A 22,598-nucleotide genomic window follows, 5' to 3' on the forward strand; every position below is an offset into this window, starting at 1 on the left:
CCTGACAGGACAGGTACTCTGTTGACAGATTTCCTCTGTGGTTCTAATGCTCAGCAGATATTTTGTTTTTCTCTTTTTCAACTCTCACCATTTCTTGTTTTGATCTACCTGGAATCTACAAGTTTCAAGTAGTAAGGTTATTTGGCTACTTTTTTTGTTCTTTCCCCCTCCCCTACCTAATTTGATTGAGCATAACTCTAAGCTATTCCATTTTGTGATCAAGTCCATCATTATTATTTTATAAATGATCTAGTGACATAAAAATAATGTGTTATCTATTTGAAGGATATGTTTTATATCATAAGTACTAAAGAAAGTGAGTCTTTGAATTTGTGTGTGTGTGTGTGTGTGTGTGTGTGTGTGTGTGTGTGTCTGGGTTTGAACTCAAGGGATAGGGATTCTTAATAGGCTGGCGTTCAACTACATGAGCCATGCCTTCAGCCCCACTTTTTAACATTTAACTTTATTGTCAAGGTGATGTACAGAGGGGTTAGAGTTACATATATAAGGTAGTAAATACATTTCTTGTTGAACTTGTTACCCCCTTCCCTCATTTTTCTCCTATTTATCTCCCCCCCCCCCCCCCCCCCCGGGAATCTCATGGACTTTTTATTTCCTGGGCTGGCTTTGAACCTCAGGCTTCCAGATCTCAGCCTTCTGAGTAGGTAGGATTATAGGTGTGAGCCACTGGCACCTGGCTAGACCAGTGTTTTTAAGCAAGCATTCCTTTATTCTTTGAGTTTTAATAGTTTATGTCATATATTGTTAACTGTTTTGCTGATACATGCTTTGATCTTATATATGGTGTTTTAATCATTATAATATTGCTTTTTATCTTGCTTTCTGTTTTTAAACTTTATTTTAATTTTGTTTTGTCAGTTGTAGAGCTTGAACTCAGGGCCTGGGTACTGATCCTGAGCTTTTTTGCTCAGGCTAGTGCTCTACCACTTGAGCCACAGTGCCACTTCTCATTTTTCTCTGAGTAGTTTATTGGAGAGAAGAGTCCCATAGCCTTTCCTGCCCCATGCTGGCTTCAAACCATGATCCTCAGATCTCAGCCTCCTGAGTAGCTAGGATTACAGGCTTGAGCCATCATTGCCTGGCTGTTTTTAACATTAAATTCTACTTTGTTCCAGCATAAGAATTTGACCCTCCCTTCTTTCTGTTTTTACTTGCCTCTTTTGCTTTGTGAATCTTTCCTTTCTCAGCATTTATCATCTACCACATTTCCTGCTAGTACATTGCTGAAAGAAGCTAATGCCCTGGGAGGCGTTCTACTTTTTTTTTTTTAATTTTTATTTTAAGTAGTTATACAAAGGGGTTTCAGTTGGGTATTCTATTTTAACATTGCCTTCTCTTCTTTCCCCCAACTAAGTGAGAAATACACCTTTTCCCTATCCTTTCCCCAAAGGAGCACTTCAAAATATTTTGCATTTTAGGATTTTGCCTGATTTTCTTCAACTCAGATTTTGCTGAGCCAGTCTAGAAGTCTCTGATGCAAACTGCTGTTGGAATTCCTGCCTGCACACTCCAATTTGACTTGAGGTGACCTTGAACTGGATGGACAGCTCCCAGATGGTGGAGCCCATGGTCTACCCTGGCTTTCTGCTCTTCATCCCCCCTGCCTCCTCTTCTCCCACTGCCTTCATTAAATCTCTGCAGAGTTACCTGGGCATGGAGTGGTCAGCAGCCTGGCTGGCCGCACAATCCTTGAGTCACAGTCCTTGGCTTTGAAGTGTTTGTAGCTGTTTCCCCATGGTCTCCCAGGCCCGGGGTGGCAGGTGAGAAGCCTAGGCTGAACTTTTTCACATGAGTGTTGCTTGTTCTTTCTGGCTGGAAGCATTTGAGATTCTCTCTTCTGACCTTGGAGTCTAGAAATTCTACCAGCTCTGCCTGGGATAATTTTGTGCGTCAGGCCCTGGGGATACCTTTCCTTCTATGGACTCAGGACTTTCTCTGGAGAAATATTCTTTCATTTTGGCTAATTGTTGTTGCCTCTCCTGCTCTTCAGATTCCTGTGATTTGCCCGTTGGGTCTGCTAGCTCTGTCAGTCTTCTTTCTTCTCTCTGTAGTTACTCTTTCTTTATCATTTTGCTTTAACTTGAGATATTTCTTGCATTTTATCTTTCATTGTTCTTTCTTTATCTCACTCATGTGGGTCTCAGTAGTGATCCTAAAAGTCTTTAATTCATTTATTTGTTTTTCGTGCTGGTACTGGGGAATTCAGGGCCTCATGCCCTTGCTTGGCTTTTTTTTGCTCAAGGCTGGTGCTCAGCTACTCCGTTTCTGGCTTTTTGTTTGTTGGAGATAAAAGTCTTATGGACTTTCTGCTCAGGCTGGCTTTGGACCTTGATCCTCAGATCTCAGACTCCTGAGACAGTACATTAGCATAAATTGGTTGCACAAAGAGATTTCATTACAGTATTTACATACATGGAATAAATATAATGTACGTTGATCAAATTTACCCTGTCTACTCTTTTTTTTTTTTTTTTGGGTCCAGTCGTGGGGCCTGAACTCTGGGCCTGGGCGCTGTCCCTCAGCTCTTCAGCTTAAGGCTAGCGCTCTACCACTTGAGCCACAGCAACACTTCTGGCTTTTTTTTTTTTTTTTATTGCTTATGTGGTGCTGAGGAATCAAACCCAGGGCCTCATGCATGCAAGGCAAGCGCTCTACCACTGAGCCACCTTCCTAGCCCTCTTCCCACTCTTTATTGAACTTTATTCTTTTATTTGGCATACTGGGGTTTGAACTCAGGACCTTGTGCTTGCTAGACAGGGGCTCTACCACTTTGAACAGTGTCCTGAGCTCCTTTTGCTATAGTTATGTTTAAGGTAGAGTCTCAAGTTTTTGCTTGGGGTGGCTTCAGATTTCCTACCTACGGTCTCCTTCATAGAAGTAAAGCACTATGCCTGGCTGTTGATTGTGATGAGGTCTCACTAAGTTTTTGTCTGGGCTGCCCTCTGTGATTCTTCTGATCTCCAGCTCCCAAGTAGATGGAATTACAGGAGTACAGCACCACATCTGGAGTCATTTATTGAATTTTAAATCCTAGAAGTCACACTTTTCAGTATCCAGTGTTCAGTACATGTGTCTCTTGGAGATTCATGTTAATTGGTTACGTTGGCATTTGTTTTCTCCAGGAGCTGTTTCTTTAGTGTCTGGTTTTCATTCTTCCTATTTTTCTTACTGTCTGACTGCAGGACCCCTTTAAATGTATTTCTGCCCATAGGGTTCTGCTCTACCCTCTCCGAAGGGGAGATATTTTTAGGATTCTGGAAAGGACCGTGAGTTTGGCTCCTAGGTTGGTAGTGTGACAGCCAGAATTTCTCTTGCCCAGCCTCATGGTGCTGGCTCAGACGGGGAGGTGGGCAGATCTCAGTTCATCTTTGTGGCTCTGCCTTACTTTTGTCAGTAGAGGGTAAAAGAGAAGACATCTGGATGTCTGGTTGGACCTGGATGTCACTCTGACTTCCATAAAGAAATGATTACCAGGCTCAAAGGAAATTGCAAAAAACACAGGATACAGCCAGTGGTTCATACCTTTAATCCTCACACCTGTAATCCAAGCAACTCAGGAGGGTAAGATCTGAGAATAGTGGTTCAAAGCCTGCTTGGGTAGGGAAATCCACGAGACTCTTATTATCTCCAATTAACCACCAGAAAAGCCAGAAATGGAGCTGTAGCTCAAGTGGTAGAGTGGTAGCCTTGAGCAAAAATGTTCAGGGACAGTGCCTAGACCCTGAGTTCAAGCTCCAGGACTAGCACTAGCACACACACACACACACACACACACACACACACAAAAGAACAAACCACAGGGGATGGAAATGTGGCTTAGTGGTAGAGTGCGTGCCTAGCATGCATGAAGCCCTGGGTTCAATTCCTCAGTACCACATACACAGAAAAAGCCAGAAGTGGTGTTGTGGCTCAAGTGGTAGAGTGCTTGCCTTGAGCAAAAAGAAGCTCAGGGAAAGAGTTCGAGCCCTAGAGTTGATGCGCACGTACACGTGCATGCGCGCGCACGTACACGTGCATGCGCGCGCGGGCACACACACACACACACACACACACACACACAACCCCAAAACCAAACCAAACCAAACCCCAATAGCAACAAAAGGAACAAAAAACAAAAACAAAAGAAAAATAATGTAAGAATGGAGAGGTTCTATAATTGTCTTTAACAATGAAAGACATCTTGCTCCCAGAATCCCAGCAAATCTGTCTCCCAGGAGAGAGATTCTAGGACTTGCATCCCCCTTGCATAAGATATGGGATGTTGAGAAGCTGGTGAGCAATTACCTCACAGTGTGTATATGCTTACTCATTCCCTTCCATCCTTTCCTCTCTATTCCATCTACATCTTACTTCTCCCTTGGAGATCTTCTTACAACAGAGCAGTAAATAGAATGGAAGAAAAATGAAGAAAGGTTGCTTTTCAGGACAGCCAGGAGAAAGAAGAGAACCCAGCTCTCTGGGTTTCTGCTTCCTATGCAATGTGGTAGATGCTGCTGTGGGTCTTGGCCTGAGACCAAGCTACCTGTGAGGCAGTGATTAGGAAGATTGCAATTTGAGTCCACCTGGGCAAAAAGTGAGCAAGCCCCCTTTTAACAAACATACTGGATGCAGAGATACATGCCTATCATTCCACTCCTCCAGGAGGCATAAATAGAATTGCCATTTAGGTTGGCCCGGAAAAATATGCAAGATCTACTAAAAATCCAAAAGGACTGGAGACCTGGTTCAAGTGGTAGAGCATCTGCCTAGCAACTATAAGGCTTTGGGTTCAAACCTTACTTACTGGGAATAACTAAACAACAAAACCCAGCTATGTAGGACAGAGGCCAAGTTCTCTAGCCCCCTGCCAGGGCTTTAGCCATGCTCTCCCATGATGAAAAGGGCTTTGTCCTCCTAATACAAAGCTGCCCTTTCTGCACTTGCCAGGGCTGTGGGAGAGGGGAAGAGAAAACTTCACAGGTCTCTCTGACTCCAGAAGAGCTTGCACCTTTCCTGAGGCAGGAGAATTTAATGATGGAACAAGAAGGAAGGTCAAGGCAGACTGCGACAACAAAGTATTTTGGGTAAAATTGTGTCTATTCTTGGTAAATCTAAAGAAGCACTGTAAAGGAAAAAGAAAGTATCTGAAGTTATCTGTGAAAAACATGAAAGGTCAAATCCTTGCAAACCTCTGAGCTGCTTCTAGATTCTTCCTGTGGTGAGTCTCGAGCATCTTTCTAACCCCATGGTCCTTTCTTGGGAAATGACAAGAAAGTGATAGGCAGATGGCTTCATCCAGCAGAGTTCTCTGGGGTCTTGCTCTACCTAAGCTTGCACCTGTGCACCTGCTCAGGTCTTCCCTTTCCTGTACTTCCTGTGGTCTTTTTAGGGGTAGTGGTACTTTTTCCTTTTCAGAGTTCCTCTGTGTCATAGTCCATTTGGGCTGTTGTGATAACTTGGGAAGAAGGTCCCTGAGACTCTACCTCCAAAATAACCAGCAAAATGGCTGGGATGGCACAAGTGATAGAGCTCCAGCTGTAAGCAGGCAAGCTGACTATATCTGAGGACCTGAATTCAAATCCTCGTAGCAGGAAGTAAATAAATGCATCTGTACGAAACAGGTACAGACTATCCTATTTCTTGTGATTCCCTGTGTGATACAATAGGACAAACGCTCACATTGTACAGCATTTACATTGTACTAGGTAGGCATGATGACTGAAAGCCTGTGGCAGGGTGTGCCTGGGTTTGGTGTAGATACTCAGCTGTTTTACCTCAGGGGATGTCTGCAGTTGTATCTGAGGGGCTCCTGCAACTAGTCCCTCAGTAAGTATCAAAGGATAGCTGTCCCTTCCTTGACTCTGGCTTTCCCTGTATAAATGCATTCTTCTCTGGAGAAGTAGGTGAAGCCACTGGTGTCCTCTTGGGTGTCATTGCTAAGTGGATGGCATTGCCCTTGGCAGTGATTTGAGAGTGATTTAGGTGCTCGTGGTCTCTTTCAGGTGGGCTGGAGTCCAGACCTCTGGTTCGGGGCCTGCATGGTCGAAGCATTAGTATGAAGGCACCCACCTCTTCCCGAGTCAAGCATGGGCCCTTCAAAACCATGCCCCTCCGCTGGTCCTTTGGGCCCAAGGAGAAACGACCTGGTGCATCTGTGGAGTTGGTAGAGTACTTGGAGTCTCGACGGAGACCACGCTCTACCAGCCAGTCCATTGTGCCTCTGCTGATGAGTGCTGCTGGTGGGAACGAGAAGTCAACATTGCCAGGCTCAGATGTCACCCTTTCTGCTAATGGCGATGACAGCAGCCAAGCCAATGGGAGAGGAGCAGCGGGGTTCCCTTGTCCTTCAAGGTACCCAAACCACCACCTGGCCCCTGGATCCTTAGATGGTCTGAACGCAGCCAGGACGCTGAAGGAAAATGTAAGCCAGGATATCCGGCTTCCCAAAAAGTTTGACCTGCCCCTCAGTGTGATGCCCTCGGTGGGGAATGAGAAGCCAGCCCGTGCGGAGGGCCAGAAGAGTGCCAACTGGAAGGGAAGTGGCCCAGTGGGAAGCCAGAGCAGCCCATCATCCCCCTCTGTGGCTTTGTCTAGAAATATTAAGGACAGTGGCCGAGGGACCTTGCCCAAGATGAAGGCTGCTACGGAGGAAAGGGCCTCAGGGGATAGGCTCCCTCAGGGGACACTCACTCTTCTGAGGTCCATGTTTTGGAAGAAAGAGCACAGGAAGGTTGACAGGGCTGAGGGCTTGCCACCAGTACCCCCAGGGTCCCTGGCAAGTGGCAGGCTGAGCCCTGCTATGGATGGGCAGGCTCGAGGCTCATCTCCTGCTCTCAGGATACGAGAGAGCCTGATCAGGGGCTCTGGCAGCCACCTGGAGAGGGACGTCCGATCTGCACCCAGCTCTCTCCACCTCCCTCGTAAAGCTGGCAGGCCCCCCAGAGCCAGTGCTACTGGCGCCCCCCAGAGGAGTGTTCCAGGAGAGCAGACTTCTTATGGTACCTTGCAAAGGGTGAAATACCACACTCTTTCCTTAGGTCGAAAGAAAACCTTACCAGAGTCCAGCTTCTGAGAAACATTTGGGAACTATGTGAAACTGGAACTGGGCACTTGGCAGCTGTGGGAAGCCTGAGTTCAGCATGGCTTTTCTCACAAGTTTTCTTGTGAGCCCTGAAAGTAAAACTCCGCAGCTGAACTTCCAGCGTCCAATGTCCCAATAGTCCTGTGTCCAAATAACCTACTGTCTTGTTGGGTGCTTTGATACATCCTGGCCACTAGAGGATGATATCGGGTCAGTATAACCATTTCAAGAACTGATATTTTGCTTAACTAATTCCAGAACCTGAGTATTAAAAAAGAGTCTTCAATGTCATTTCAAGTACTATTACTGGCTTCTCCTTTTTTTTCCCTCCTCAAAAAAGATTTAATAGTGGACTTATACATTTTTTTCCATGAGATGCTTTTCTGGCATAAGCATCAAAGATGTCAAGAAAAGAAAAAGAGAAAGAAAGAAATGGTAGTAACAATAAAGCGAGAGTCTAGGAGAGATGGAAGGGAATGCTGATATTTTAGGAGAGTATTTAATATATAACAAAATAATTGTTTTAAAGTTTGTCAAGTTATTTTAAAAAGATAGCTATTTTGATACCAGAAAAATGACCTTTTTTTAAATAAAAAAATGGAAGTATGAGATCTATGTACAATTTTAATAAAGTTATGTTGGTGAAACCTGAAAAATATCTGAATGATTCAAAATGACCTTGCGTCTTTCATACTGAGTAGAGTGTGCATTCCTGTCATCATGTGAATTCTTTCTGAAATTTAAAAGTGCTGTTTGTTGAAATGACTGCTGTTATCTAATGAAATAGACATCTTGGGCGGTGTTCTGTCTCTAGAGGTCTTAGGCCTGAGAACCTGGGAGTCTGAGCTGTCTCATACCACGTGTTTCTTGCATCACTTTGTACAATCATTTCTTACTAAGAAAATGCTAAGCTAGAGAAGAGCTGAGGGACAGCGCCCAGGCCCAGAGTTCAGGCCCCATGACCGGAACGCCCCCCCCCCCCCCAAAAAAAAAAAAAAAGAAAATGCTAAGCTAGATCCTAGGCATGGGGCTCAACAGTGGCTGGTCTTGAACTCTATCCTTTTGCTTCAGCCTCCTGAATACTGGGATTGCAGGTATCACCACATACTTTGTCCAATTTTGGAGCAACAGAAAGAGGCAATGATGGGCTGGGCATGGTGATGCACACCTGTGGGAGGTGAAGGTAGGAGGAATGAGGTTGGAACCTAGCCTGAACAAAAGTTTAAGACTGCACCTAAAAAATAAACAAAGATAAAAGCACTGGGAGCCTAGCTGGAGTGGTGGAGCACCTACCTAACAGATACAAGGCCCTGAATTCAAACCCTAGTACTAATAGGTAGATCGATAAATAGATGAGGCAAAGACAGGATGAATGGATGGATAGATAGATAGATAGATAGATAGATAGATAGATAGATAGATAGGGCAAAGGACATTTGGGCCTTGGTAGGTCTATGTGTTATCTCAGGTCTCCAAGGATACCCACTTTTCCTTTATATCCTCTTTCTTGAGGCTGCCTTTCCCCCAGAAAGTACTGCTTGTGCAGTTTGTAAAACAGCCTGGGAAATGCCGGGCCAGCTTTCTGCCCAGATTGGAGGCATCAGGCCTGTGGTCCCAGCCTGCGAAGCATGCTTATAGGCTACGGGCATCTGGGCAGGTGATAGATGGGAGTGAGTTTAGGAAGTGTGGCAGAGGAACATGGGTGCTTTTCTGTCACAGAAATGGTCCCTTTGAGACCCGGTTAGAGAAAGGTTGGAAGCTTGGAGTCAGATAGGAGCTAGCTCTGTGTACAGCTCTGTGTGCTATTTGAGGGAGGCCATGATCTAGTGATGATAACCCACCAGTCAGTCACTCCTTACTCTATCTGTCCACTTGTGTGAAGAAGGGTTCCCAAGTCTTGGGCTAGATGTCAGCCATACTGATGATACCAGAAGCTCCAAGGGCCCACATGGTCGAAGGGCTTAGAGAAGGATGATTGGTGTGGGAATAGCTGAAGGGATAGATGTGAGCTACATCCTACCAGCTGTATGCCACTTGCACCAGCCGTATGGCATGCTGAGGGACAGGCTAGGTTACATCTTGAAGCTGCCCCCGTAAAAGCTAACAATGACAGCTGACTGGTATTTAATACACAAAGCTCGGCTGGTGTAAGAGATGCTCTAAGCACTTCACATTATTAGTTAATTTATAGCAACCCTTTGGCATAAATATGGTTATCTCTGCTACAGGTGAGGACGCTGAAGCACAGAGAAGTTGTCTAAGGTCGAACGTCTAGTAAACAACAGAGCTGGGATTTGAACACAGAGAACCCTTGCTCTGGAGTTGTTTTCCTGAATCCTTAGAAATAGGTACAGCACTGAACCTATTGCTAAAGCCAGATTACTTCTGACATCAAAATGGAGAAAAATTTTGATTCCTGATTTTTTTTCTTATCAAAGTAGAGAAAAAAAATGTGTTTGTCATATTGATAGCTTGTTCTCAGGTGCCAACAGTTGTATTTATTCTAGCAAGGAGACTTACTACTTTTGGTTATATGTCTACTTTAATGTAATTTTATGTACCAGTACTGGGGCTTGAACTGAGGGCCTAGGCATTGTCCCTTAGTTTTACTCAAGGCTAGTACTATACCACTTGAGCCACAGCTCTATTTCTAGCTTTTTGGTATTGGAGATAAGTCTCATGGACTTTCTTGGCCAGGCTGGCTTTGAACTGTCATTGTCAGATCTGAGCCCCTGGAGTAGCTAGGATTACAGATGTGAATCACCAGTGCCTGGCATTCACCTCTTGTTTGGATCATTGATATTCTTCAAATATTAACTTTTTACACCGAATTGGGGAACTGAGTGTGACAGGAATAAATTAGGATACACAGCAGGTTGGTTTCAAGTCTCTGTGGCTTTAATTTCTGATTCTTGCAGGGATGCAATTCTGCTTTTGATTCAGGCTATTTATTGGGAAAGGATTGCTACAGTGACATTTGCCTGACCCTACTGTAATTGACTCTACAAACATCTGAGGATCCATTAGATAGTAAACACTATTTCAGGCTCTGGCAGGGTAATAGGAAATAAAATAGACAAGCTCTTGCCTACAAGGTTCTTGGAAAAGACACAAAGACCTAGTAGACTAAGGTAATTTCAGATAAATAGATATAAATTTCAGGTACCACAAGTATATGGGTCACATGAGACTTGGCTAAAGGAAACCAATGTAGCAATCTGCTATTTGCTGAGACCGGCAAATTAAACATAGAGTATTGAAATATCCTCATAAAGTATCCCATTTCCACTGGGTCAGCCAAGATGCAAACTTGTGTTCAAATTCTGTTTATCACTTGGTTACCAAAAGTGCCCACTCAGGGGTCTGTATTCCTGAGAATCAGTGTCAGCTCAGACAAATGACACAGTAGGTTTTCCTAGTAAGGTTTGGGAGAGGAGTTTATGGCAGATGTGGTGGGTGGATGGGGACATTTATATCTAGCCTTCCTGTCATTTTAGGGATTCTAGATTTGTGTATCAACTCAGATCGGGATAAAAAAAGTTAAGATCCCTTTATCCAAGTCAGAGTCCTCTTCCCCTTCCTGAGAATTTTTGGTGATGCCAAGTAATTGACATCTGAATAGCTACCTGACGATATCTGGAACAAAAACCTAAGACAGCGTTCTCTGCACCATGTATCAGACAGATTTGGTTACAGGGCTCCATGTAACTGACCTCTGATATTTAACTGCTGTTCCCTAGGCTTTGCCACTTGGTGCTGCGTCTGTTTCCATCAAATGATATCCTCCTTTGAACAGGAGCCCCATCCAGCAGCAGCAGTCCTGTTTAATATGGCCACTAAGTGTTTTCTTTTTTTCTGGGGGGGAGGTGTGTGGGATGGGGGAGAGATGTTGCTAGGTTACTGGGGCTTGAACTCAGGGTTTAGGTGCTGTCCCTTAGCTCTTTCCAATCAAGGCTTGTGCACTAACTCTTGAGTCACATCTCTACATGTATTTTTTTTTTTTTGACTCAGGGTCTGCATTATGTAATCCAGGTTAGCATAAACTAATCCTCCTGATTCAGTCTCCTGAGTGCTGGTATCAGAGGCATGTACTACCTCCCTTAGCATCTAAACAATAGTTTGGATGGTTTGATTGTCCTGTAAAAAGAAAATCCCACAAATTGGGCATGGAGGCTCAAGTCTGTAATCTTAGGTACTTGGGAGGTGGAGATTAGGAGATGGCATTTTGAGATCAGCTTGGGGGGAAAAACTCCATCTTGACTAATGGCTAGGTATGGTGATGCAATTTTTTTTTGGGGGGGTCCGGTCATGGGGCCTGGGCGCTGTCCCTCAGCTCTTCAGCTCAAGGCTAGCGCTCTACCACTTGAGCCACAGCACCACTTCCAGCTTTTTTCTTTTTGCTTATGTGGTGCTGAGGAATCGAACCCAGGGCCTCATGTATGCAAGGCCTGTGCTCTACCACTAAGCCACCTTCCCAGCCCCTGGTGATGCAATTTTTGTTATCCTAACTATTCAGGGAAGCCCAAATAGAGGAGAACTGAAGTCCAGGCCAGCCCAAGTATAAAACAAGACCCTTTCTCAAAAAGAGCAATGCAAAAAGGTCTAGCAGAATGGCTCAGTGATAGATGGTAGGTACAAGGCTCTGAGATTTAACAGATAAAAATTCCCCTCCAGGCCAAAGGTGAAGCAAAATACAGCAGTGGTACTTGGTAGAGACTATGCTGAAACATGAACTATACACTTGTGGGTAGCGATATCAGGATAAAGCTGGGAAAGAGCAAAGGAAGAAGTGACATCCTAGCTACTCAGGAGGAGATGTGAGGATCGCAGTTCAAAGCAAACCCAGGCAGGAAAGTCCATGAGACTCTTCTGGAAAACTGGAAGTGGAGCTGTGGCTCAAAGTGGCAGAGCAGTAGCCTTGGGTGAAAAAGCTCAGGGACAGTGTGCAGGCCCTGAGTTCAAGCCCCATGACTGACAAAATTTTTTTTTTTAATTTAAAAAAAAACCACTCATTACTTGGCTTACAAAATTATAACCCTCTGTACACCTCTATAAAAATAAAAATATTTAATAAAAATTACTGGGCTGAGCATGTGGCTTAGTGGTAGAGTGCTCGCCTAGCATGCATGAAGCCCTGGGTTTGATTCCTCAGTACCATATAAGCAGAAAAAGCTAGAAGTGGTGCTGTGGCTCAAGTGGTAGAACACTAGCCTTGAGCACAGAGAGGCTCAAAGTCAGTGTCCAGGCCCTGAGTTCAAGCTCCAGGACTGGCAAAAAATAAAGAAATACTCTCCACACGTTTACAATAAAAATTAAAAGACAAATTACTCTACATATTAAATAATAATCTTGCTCCCACATGACTGGATTTGTGACTATTGTTAATTAGTCTTTCCCTTCCTCTAACACCTAGGAAAGTGGGCAGAAGAGGAAAAAACAGCAACGAGGGTAAAATACTTTCTTTGGCCCCAATGTTGCATGTATACTGTGAAATACTGACAATTTATTTTCAACATTTTCATTTTCATAGCAGTTTTTTTTTTTTGCCAGTCCTAGGGCTTGAACTCAGGGCCTGGGCACTGTCCATGAGCTTCTTTTTGCTCAAGGCTAGTGCTCCACCACTAGAACCACAGCGCCACTTCCAGCTTTTCTGTGTATGTGGTACTGAGGAATCGAACCCAGGGTTTCATGCATGCTAGGCAAGCACTCTACCACTGAGCCACACTCCCAGCCCCAAGCATAGAAGTTTTTTAAATTAACATGAACTTAAAATCTGCAAGTTGATTTATTTATAAGCTATTTTTACCTTTTAACAATGCATAAGTAAAAGTAGAGAAATGGTTTGCATCTTTCAACAGATTTTTTATCTCATAGTATTTTGGTTTTCTCCAAAAATTCAGTAGCTTTAAACACCTTAATTTGAAATATTTTATCCCTCCAGGAGTGTGAAAAGTTTCTATTGCATATTCTAATCTGTGGCGGTGTTTTTGGTCTTCTGTAAGGACTATAAATTACTTAATGAAAGGAATTTTAATTAATAGGAAACCCAAGTTGATAAAAATGGCAAATGTCCTATAGTGGGGTGAAGGAGGTCTTAACTCTGTCATTAGCACAGGAACAAAACACTTGCAATACTTGCCTGCCAGAAAATCCTGCTTGGATAAAAGACCTTTTGTTGGGGTATATAGGTTTTAAATCCATGCTCAGGGGAAGTTCGAATAACATTACATTTCTGGCTTGATTTTTGGTAATTCTTGAAAATATAACATGTTGAACTTCGTTTAGAATGTCTATAGAGTAAAATTACAAAGTTATCAGCTTTTTAATCTGATCTACAACAGCATGAAAGCTTGCTCTGTTTTTGGTTTAGATGACTAAAGTTACAGCCATCATTGTTTTAGTCCCTTGACAAACTAAGCAACCTGAATTTTCAGCATTTTATTGAGCTTATTCCTTGGATAGGAATTTGGACTTTTCAAAGAAAGCAAATTCTGTGCTTGCTGCTTTTCCTGTGTGAGCATGTGTGTGGAAAATGCAGCCAACATTTTAACCAGGCCAAAAGCAGCAAGGTTCTCAGTAAATAGCAGTCATCATTCATTCTCCCGAATACCTGTGTGGCACCAGAGAAGAATTTCCAGTATCAGTTTCAAAACTCTAATATCTTCCAGAGGAGGGACTCCAGTGTTGGCAACACCACCGCATAGATTGGCGTGCTTCTGGTAGGCACTGGTGCCATCGGAGGGTTGCTGGTGCTCGGTCCCATTGTGGCCCACCTTCATCTCTGAGTGGCTCTCCCATTGAGATGGTTGTCCGTGAACCTCGATGCCCCAGGGCTGCTGGAAGTGCTGAGGAATGGAGACCACCTCCAGGCCATGGGTGGCTGTGGGACGTGTCCAAGTCATCATCGCCCCACAGGCTCCGCATCTGCAGGACTCTACAACAAGCAGCCACTGGGGCCTGCTGGGGGCGTTGTCCTCTCCACAGCTCTTCGCCAGGACCACCAGGAGCATCAGCAGGGCAATACCCAGCAAGGAAGCCATGGCCGGCCCCAAGCGGCCATAGCTGGGGGACTCAGCTCAGGACTTTGCCAGCTAGCTGCCTGCTTCGTGGAGAACCCGCATTTTCCTCACCTGTGGGGACTGAGGCCTGCAGGAAGTGAGGCCTTCCAGAAATGATCCATGCCGAAAGTAAGGCATATTGGCAATAAGGCCTACCGGAAATGAGGCCTACCAAAAATGAGGCCTTTCAGAAATAAGGAAGTCTTTCTTTAATTTCCTCTTTTCTTTTCCTCTCTTTTCTTTCCCTCCCTTCCACCCTTACTCCTTCTCTTCCTTTCTTTCTCTTCCTTCTCTTCTTTCCTTCCTTCCTTCCTTCCTTCCTTCCTTCCTTCCTTCCTTCCTTCCTTTCTTCCTTCCTCCCTCTCTCCCTTCCTTCCTTCCCTTCCCTTCCTCCCTCCTTCCCTTCCTCCCTCTTTCTCTCTCTCTTTCTTTCTTTCTCTCTCTCTTTTGCCAGTCATTGGGCTTGAATTCAGGGCCCAGGCACTGCCTCTGAGCTTTTCTGCTCAAGGTGGCTCCCTACCACTTGGGGCCACAGCACCACTTCCTCTAGTTTATTAACATGTGTTCCCAAGTCATTGCTGGGAGGTTCTTTTTCTTGTCTATGATAGCCATTTACTATTCTAAATGTCCCCCATGGCCTGCTGCAGAGTTGGTCCATAAATTCTGTTAGGTTATAGTTTCATTGTCATTCCTGTCAGAAAACCTTTGGGTTTCTTCTTTGACTCATGGGTTATTTGTAAATGTGGTTTTAGTAATTGGGGGGATAGATATAATGACTCTTGTTAGGTCTGGAGGGGAGAGGGGGAGAGAGGGGAGAGAGGGTGGGGGGAATGGCCCCTTCCCTTTGTTCTCCCTTTGAGCATTTGTTACCGTCTAAGCACCTGGGCACAGTGGGAGGTCCTCCAGACTCAGAGGCCACTTCTGCTTCCCCTGCAGCCATACCTCCTCTCACCCTCCACTGTGGCCACACCTCCTCTCTCCCCTCTCCCTACATAATCTTTCTCCCTACCATAAGTCTGCATTCTGCACACCTCCATTTTGTGCAGGCTGGTGGTTTGGTTCTGCTAATAAACTCCCTCCTGCTTGAACAACCATGTGGAGGTCTCCTTTCTCCAAACCTTACATGATGGTGCTCAAACCCAGTAGGGCATAGTGTCAGGAGTTGCTGGATCCCCACCTCTCTCTCTCTTTCTGAGTGTCAGTTGTCCTACTGAGCCTCCTCCATAGATACAAACTGCCAAAGGAGCCCCACGCCCGATCTCTTGCCTTTACCATCGCTGGCCACACATTCGCTACGCAGTCTCCTGTCTTCTGTCTGTCTGCATCTAGTGTGTGACTCCTGTCTACGGGTCCCTCTGCTCACCCCTCCCCCTTTCTTGCCATGCCAGAGTGATCCTCTACACCTTTTGGCTTTTCTAAGTCTTCACCAGACTCCTCTAAAGGACTCTATAAAGCCAAAATGCTTTATTTTTATTGGGACAGTTTCTGCCAAGGCAATGGTAAATGGTGATGGGTTCTATATGTTCAGGCTTTCTTTGCTTTCTTTGCTTGTCCTTCTCTCCCCTGTCTTCCTCTGTCAACCTTAACCCCCTGTGCCTGCCAGGCCTGTGTGGTTGACACAGGATAGGTATGGATATAAGCCTCCCAGCCACCTCCTTGTTTTATAGCCATTTAATATCTCTCTGTCTCCCTCCCCCCCCCCCGTTCTCTGTCTCTGTCTCTCTGTCTCTGTCTCTCTCTGTTCGAGAGTACCCACACTCTCCTTGAGTGTGCCTCTTCCTTTCTGTTTGTCTGCTTGCCTGCTTGCTTACCTACACAATAAAGCTCTGCCAACTTTCCTTACGATTGTGACTTGTCCAGAAATTCACCATCTTGACCACGTGGTGGGTTTTCATGTGACCCCCCCCCACTCTAACACCAAGCTTTACCAAAATTGTTTTAAAGGTTTTCTGTTCTGGCTAATCAATGTGTGTTTAAGCACAGAGATTCTGTTAAATTCTGTCAGCTAATGTATTTGCATCTTGAGTTTTGTCTTGTGTTTTTGTTTTTTTTGTTTTTGTTGCCTGTTTTTCTAGCATTGGCCAAGTGGTTCTATAGTGCTATGGGCAAAAGTATCTCTTCCCATTGGAATTCCAGAAAACTTACAGCTGACTTTTATTTTTAAAACCTACGTGCACCTTAAAACTTTTGTGCACAAGTGTGTGTGTGTGTGTGTGTGTGTGTGTGTGTGAACATGTTCAAAACATGTTGTAATGCATAAAATCTGTCAGCATGGTGTGAGAAAACGTCTTTTCTACTAAACTCAAGTGCTTTTGCCTTAAATATTAATATTTTTTGGTACTGATAGTTCCTGAAATATTTGCTCTTTTGACTTCAATCATAACTATTAACTATGTTGCTTGTAACAAAAATTAGGGGATAGCCCTCTTCTCTGCTTGGGCATCCTGGCTGTGGCAGAATAACAGTAAATTGCCTTAAGGAGGGTCATTGTGCAATTCTATGGCAATCAAGACTTAACTGGCTCCCCAGGCCAAAAGAAAAATGGGCAATTTTAAACTCAAACCACAAAAAACTCAACAGATTTGGGTGTGAACAAATGTGTCTAATATGTCTTTCCAAAGGCCTTGGGTACAGAGCTGGCAATGGTTTCAATATCAATTAATATTCTAAAGTTGTTTAATCAGTTCCTATTTCAAAAGTCTGATCATGACCACTATTGAGTTTTATCATTACAGATTTGAACCTCTGCAGCAATGTCAGATCCACAGGGGGATAAAGAACTCTTGCAAGTATTTATTGGTCAAACTTAACTTTCATTCTTAAGTTTCAGGTAAGCTCTACTTAAAAAGTATTTCTGTTGAACTCCTTGTTGCTTCAATTGCAAATAAAAGGGTCTATGGCAAAAACTCTTATTTAATCTGTCAGTCACACTACCTCCAACGTGGGACATACCATCAGTCAAATGGGACATGCCATCTCAGCAACTAGCAAAAATGCTACTAGGGTATCCTCCCATCAAGGAAAAGAGACCTACCTGGACAGTGTTAAGGGACCATCCAGAAGTAGTTGGGAAAAACTATGCAATTAAGGATATGGTGTCAGACCCTAAATGGAGTCACTTTCTGCTTGCATTTTCAAAACTAACCAGAGCTGGGAGATCAAAAGAAAATAGTTAATAAACATGCCTATCAATATGTACTCATTACCTTACTTGTGTAACTGTAACCCCTCTGTACAATATCTTTACAATAACATCGGTGGCTCACGCCTGTAATCCTAGCTACTCAGGAGGCTGAGATCTGAGGATCACGGTTCAAAACCAGCCTGGCAGGAAAGTCTGTGAGACTCTTATCTCCAATAAACCACTAGAAAACCGGAAGTGGCGCTGTGGCTCAAGCGGTAGAGCGCTCGCCTTGAGCTGAATTGCACAGGGACAGCGCCCAAACTCAGAGTTCAATCCCCATGACCGACAAACAAACAAACATGCGTATCGGATATTCATACCAATCCTTCTTCTAACTGGACAGGAACTTACCTTCTTGCCTTTGTTACCTGCTATTTCTATGTATAGTGTGTCTTAGACTCAAGATAGTTTGCCTTGGCACCTTCCTGGGTCTCCCATCTCTATAGTCCAGACATCCATAATCCAGTTACAGCAATGATTAAGTCCTCCCACTGGTCCCTTACCCATGCCAATCCAGCCCCAGCTTCTGACTAGTTATTCTTAACCAGTCCATCATGCTCTTCTCTACCTAGTCACCAGATGTTAATCAGTCAGAAGTAGTCAAGGATATGATCCACCAACTACAGGACTACCTGGAATGCACGAGACAGGAACTAGCCAAGTAATCCAATCTGAATGGATGGCTGCCCTTCCTTCTACCATTTGTAAGCCCTCTAATGTTTTTCTTTTCTAACTGTTCAGCCCCTGCCTCATTAGACTTCTTTCAGATTTCATCCAAAGACCTATACATGTGTTCACCACCAAGGACCTCTTACTGCTGCCTTCTCCTGGACCGGACAACATCTCTATCATCTACCCCTAATGTTGATGTCCCTTGCCAGCAGAAAGTAGCCAGAGTCAGCACCCCTTTATAATTATCAAAGGCTGGAATGTTAGGTCCACCTGGGAAAACTGGCCCCTTCCCTTTGTTCTCCTCTATGCACACACATGTGGCCCTCTCTAGAGGTCCCTGCAACAGCACCTATAACCCAGGTAACTGGTGCACCTGGGGATAGTTGGAGGTCCATCAGGCTCTGAGGTCACTTCCTTATCTGTTGTGGCCACACCTCCTCCTGCCCTCTCCTTATATAACCTTTCTCCTTTCCATAAGATCCCCCTCTGTACCTCTCCATCTTGTATGGGCTGGTGGTTCAGTTCTGCTGATAAACTCTCTCTTGCCTGAACAACCATGTGGAGGTCTCCTTTCTCCAAACCTTAAAACTCCCAAGTTTCTCACAAGGATGTAGAAGTACTGAGCACTGGAGTGGAATAAAGTCCTGGTATCTTTGGTCTGTTAATGGCCAAATACTGAGCAAAGGTCCTGAGATCTTACTTGCCAACCAATGGTGAGTCCCTAATTCAAATATCCAGTGTGCATTTCTACACTTCCAAAATTATTAAGCAGCAGAGAAAGACAAACAATGAGAGACAGGATATGCTGATATGGGTCAGGATAAAAATAGCTTCATTTTGATGAAGCATCTAGAAGCAGAGACTAGGGACTAGTAGAGAGCAGAGGGTAGAAGATTCTGGTCCTGTTGGGTGATGACCAAGGGTGGACACAAAGGTGGCACTGGCCTGCCATGGGTATCAGCATGGAGACAGTTACTCCCAGTGTCTTCCATGTCTCTGTCTTGCTCTCCTTCCTCTTGACTCAGTGCTAGATACACGTTTTCTCTAGTTTCCCTGTTTCCTACGCCTCTGATGACTTTCAACCTGCCTGCTTTCAATCCAACCACCTCCCCTTTCATCCACTCAACAGATGTATCTTAGCATGCCATTTTGCCCCCTTTGGACCTTCAACTTCCCAGCTCTAAAACATATTACATTGTGCTACACTCTCTTCTAGTCCTGATGTTCTCCATATCTTCGAATTTCTCTATTCCTCTCTCTAATCCTAAACAAGTCCTCTGTATTCACCTCCCCCATTTGGTGAAAGCCCATAGACTTTTATACATTTCCATTTATTTGCATATGTGTACATTCACCATTAACTGCGTATATCTTGAAGTAAAAATTTATTATTATTATTATTTTGTGCGCTGTCCCTTAGCTTTTCACTCAAGATTGACATTCTACCTCTTGAATTGCAGCTCCACCTTTGGCTTTTTTGGGGATTAATTAGAGATTAAGAGTCTCACTGATTTTCCTACCTGGGCCCCTTGAGTTGCTTGGATTACAGGTATAAACCACAAATGCCTGTCTTAACTTGATTTTAATCTTGAGCTGTAAGTTCCTCATCAACATGGGCTAAATTCTCACAGTTCTGTGAAAAAATAAGTTTATTCGATTTTTAGGCTACAGGGAGCCTAGAATAGCTTTAGGATATTCTAAGTGAGCTACTTTTCTAATTTTGTGACTTGTAACTCTTTAGGTTGGAATTTAATATTTGACTTCTCTGCTTCCCAGAGATGCTATGAGAATCCGCTAGGAAAACCGATCCACATACCTTTTTCCAGTGGGAAGTCCCATCAAAATGTGACATGCTGAGCATAACAGAATCATAAAGTCATAATGAGCATCCTTTCAAGTGCAGGACACAATTGGGAACTAAAATGCAGTCAGAGCTCACAGATCTGATTTTTTTGCCCTACTGTGTACATCACCAAATGGTCCTGGATCATTTTAGTAGCCTTTTGTCCTACTTCTCATCTTCTCCACTGTTATGCTTTTATTACCATCCCCACCCCCACATACCCAGTACATATGTTCAGAGTAAGCTTTTAGATGCAGAAAATGGGTGGCTCATGAATCTCCCTTGCCTCAAACGTCCACTGGTAAGGACAGATGGACAACCCCGTGTACCATATCTCCCTTCTTTTGGCTCTGACCACACTGGCTTTTTTTTCTATGCTTGAATCACCCCTTCCTTTCATAGCATTTTTTCTGATCATCCAGGAAGGTCAAATTATCACCATGTTCGTGAAGTCCTTGCTGAGATCCTTCTCTAAAGTTGCATTCATTTTGTTTATTTGCTTAATCTCACAGTTGTCCTTCAGTATTGTTCAGGGTTGTTTCCAGAATCTTCACTGAATACCCAAGTATACAGATGCTCAAGTCCGTATATTTACAAATAAGTTTGTTATTTATAAATAACTTTCACACATTATTCTATATATTTTGAGTCATATCTAGATTCCTTGTGATACCTAATCCAGTGTAAAGGCTTTGTAAGTGGTTGTCCTATGGTATTGATCGGGGACAATTTCTGTTACAGATCTGCTCCAGCCATTGTTGGCTGACTCTGTGGATGTGGAACCCCTGAATATATTCATCACTATAGTATTTCTCTTCATCACTTGCTTCTGTGATTACTGTAAGTTCAGTGAAAGGAGGTCTCTGAGCCTCCAGTGCATAGTACGCACTCAGGAAATACGTTTGATTGAGTGAATGTGTTACCATAGAATCTATAGCTTTCTGGTTTGGCTACAGTAGTTTTAGCTTTGACAATATCACATTCTCCAACTATTCAGGAGAGAACCAGATAGGTCTTACATCCCTAGATTTCAGCCAGCCTTAAAACAACAACACTCATTCTTAAGTGCTTCTTAAATGTCAAGTTTCTATCTCTTCAGCTGTATAGCTTAGTATAGCAGTGAGGGAAAATGAGTGCAGCAAATACTTGTATTCAGATGTGCCAAGTATAAAGATGGAGCTAGAAATGAAGATTCGATGTGAAGGATGGACTTAGTTGTTCATTTTCTCCAAAATAGCTGCAGAGTCAAGGGCAATGGATGTTGTGAACCTTGGTTCAAGAAAGTTCTTGACAGATTTATCTGTCTCTACTTTTTCTTCTCCAGTAAGAAATTGTGTTGTTGCTTATGTTTTTTTATTATTACAATGGAATATTCCAAATGGTCTCCCAATTGAAAAGAAGTGTATAGAATTCCAGAAGGGCTTTATTTCCTTAGTGATTGTCAATGGGATTGCATCTGATATGAAGATTCTCTTGGAAAGTCTGTCAGAATTGGCCCAGATGCCCATTGGCTCACACAAAAATGCAGGACATCCATTTTCTGTAGCTATATAATCCCACAGATGCTTTGATGGATTCTATTCTCACTTAGTTTCTCTCTTCCTCTCCTCTCCTCTATCATTCCTTTTTTCTTCCACAGTGCCGAAGTTTGTACTTAGGGCCTGGGACTTGCTCAGTAGATGCTCGACCACTTTAGCCTCTGTCTTCAGCTTTAATAAGTAAAGTCTTGACTTTAGGCTAGCGTGGACTGTGATCTTATTTTTGTTTCCCATGTCAGTGTAATGGCAAACCCAGGCCATCAGACTTAGCATATCTTTTTTTTTTTTTTTTTTTTTTTTGGGTCCAATCGTGGGGCCTGAACTCTGGGCCTGGGCGCTGTCCCTCAGCTCTTCAGCTCAAGGCTAGCGCTCTACCACTTGAGCCACAGCGCCACTTCCAGCTTTTTTTTTTTTTTTTTCTTTTTGCTTATGTGGTGCTGAGGAATCGAACCCAGGGTCTCAGGCTTGCAAGGCAAGCGCTCTACCACTGAGCCACCTTCCCAGCCCTTAGCATATCTTTTTAAATAGAGATCAGATCTTACTAACTTTTTGCCTGGGTTGGCCTCAAACTGCTGTCTCCCAATCCTTGGCTAGGATGTGTGAGCCACAGTACCCAGCTAATTCTTTCTTTTTGAATTAGCATGCATTAGTTTGTATAAGGAAAAGTTTCATTGTGAAATTTCAGCAAGTTTTAGTGCTCTATTTTAAAAAATGCAAGTAAATATTTCACCATATTCGTCCTCATTCATCCTGTTTGCCCTAGCCCTATTCTTCAATAATACCAGTAACTCACAGACTTTATCTGAATCCACATGCTGTTTTATTCTTCTATTATGTATTTGCCAGTCTACTATAATTGATTTTCAAATATTATATGCAATGCATTAAATGCATGGATGATGGGACCCCATTGAAACAGAAGCAAAATAAATTGTTAGTTTACTTTGTTTTTGAAGGCCTTACTGACCCGGGGGTCCAAATATGACACCAGTGAAACTCGCCAAATTCTAGTAGTTCTCACAATCTGAAAATTTCTATACACAGTATAGAAATATGTCTAGGGGTTTGCAGAGAGGGACTTTATAGATGTTTATGAACAAGTTCACTTTTTTTGGCAGTCATGGGGCTTGAACTCAGGACCTTCACTTCTAGCTAATTTATTTATTTATTTTTAAATTTGAAAATGCCAAAAACAGAAGGGTTAGTTACACTTCTAGCTTTC

At 43.6% G+C, this 22,598-nt stretch overlaps 1 protein-coding gene across 3 annotated transcripts in view; it reads left to right on the forward strand.

Annotated features, from left to right (window-relative positions):
* Usp43 (ubiquitin specific peptidase 43) overlaps positions 1-7,502 on the forward strand; it is a 49,017-nt gene extending 41,515 nt beyond the window's left edge. For all 3 annotated transcript variants that reach the window (XM_042694167.1, XM_042694176.1, XM_042694184.1), the window contains exon 15: positions 6,003-7,502. In XM_042694167.1, the coding sequence (XP_042550101.1) occupies positions 6,003-7,072 (1,070 nt within the window). In that variant the 3' untranslated portion in view covers positions 7,073-7,502. The remainder of the gene's footprint in view (positions 1-6,002) is intronic.
* Positions 7,503-22,598: the final 15,096 nt, after the last annotated feature.

The sequence above is a fragment of the Dipodomys spectabilis genome, unplaced genomic scaffold (genome assembly GCF_019054845.1).
Source record: "Dipodomys spectabilis isolate Male_0828 unplaced genomic scaffold, ASM1905484v1 ptg000004l, whole genome shotgun sequence".
Classification (NCBI taxonomy): Eukaryota; Metazoa; Chordata; class Mammalia; order Rodentia; family Heteromyidae; genus Dipodomys; species Dipodomys spectabilis.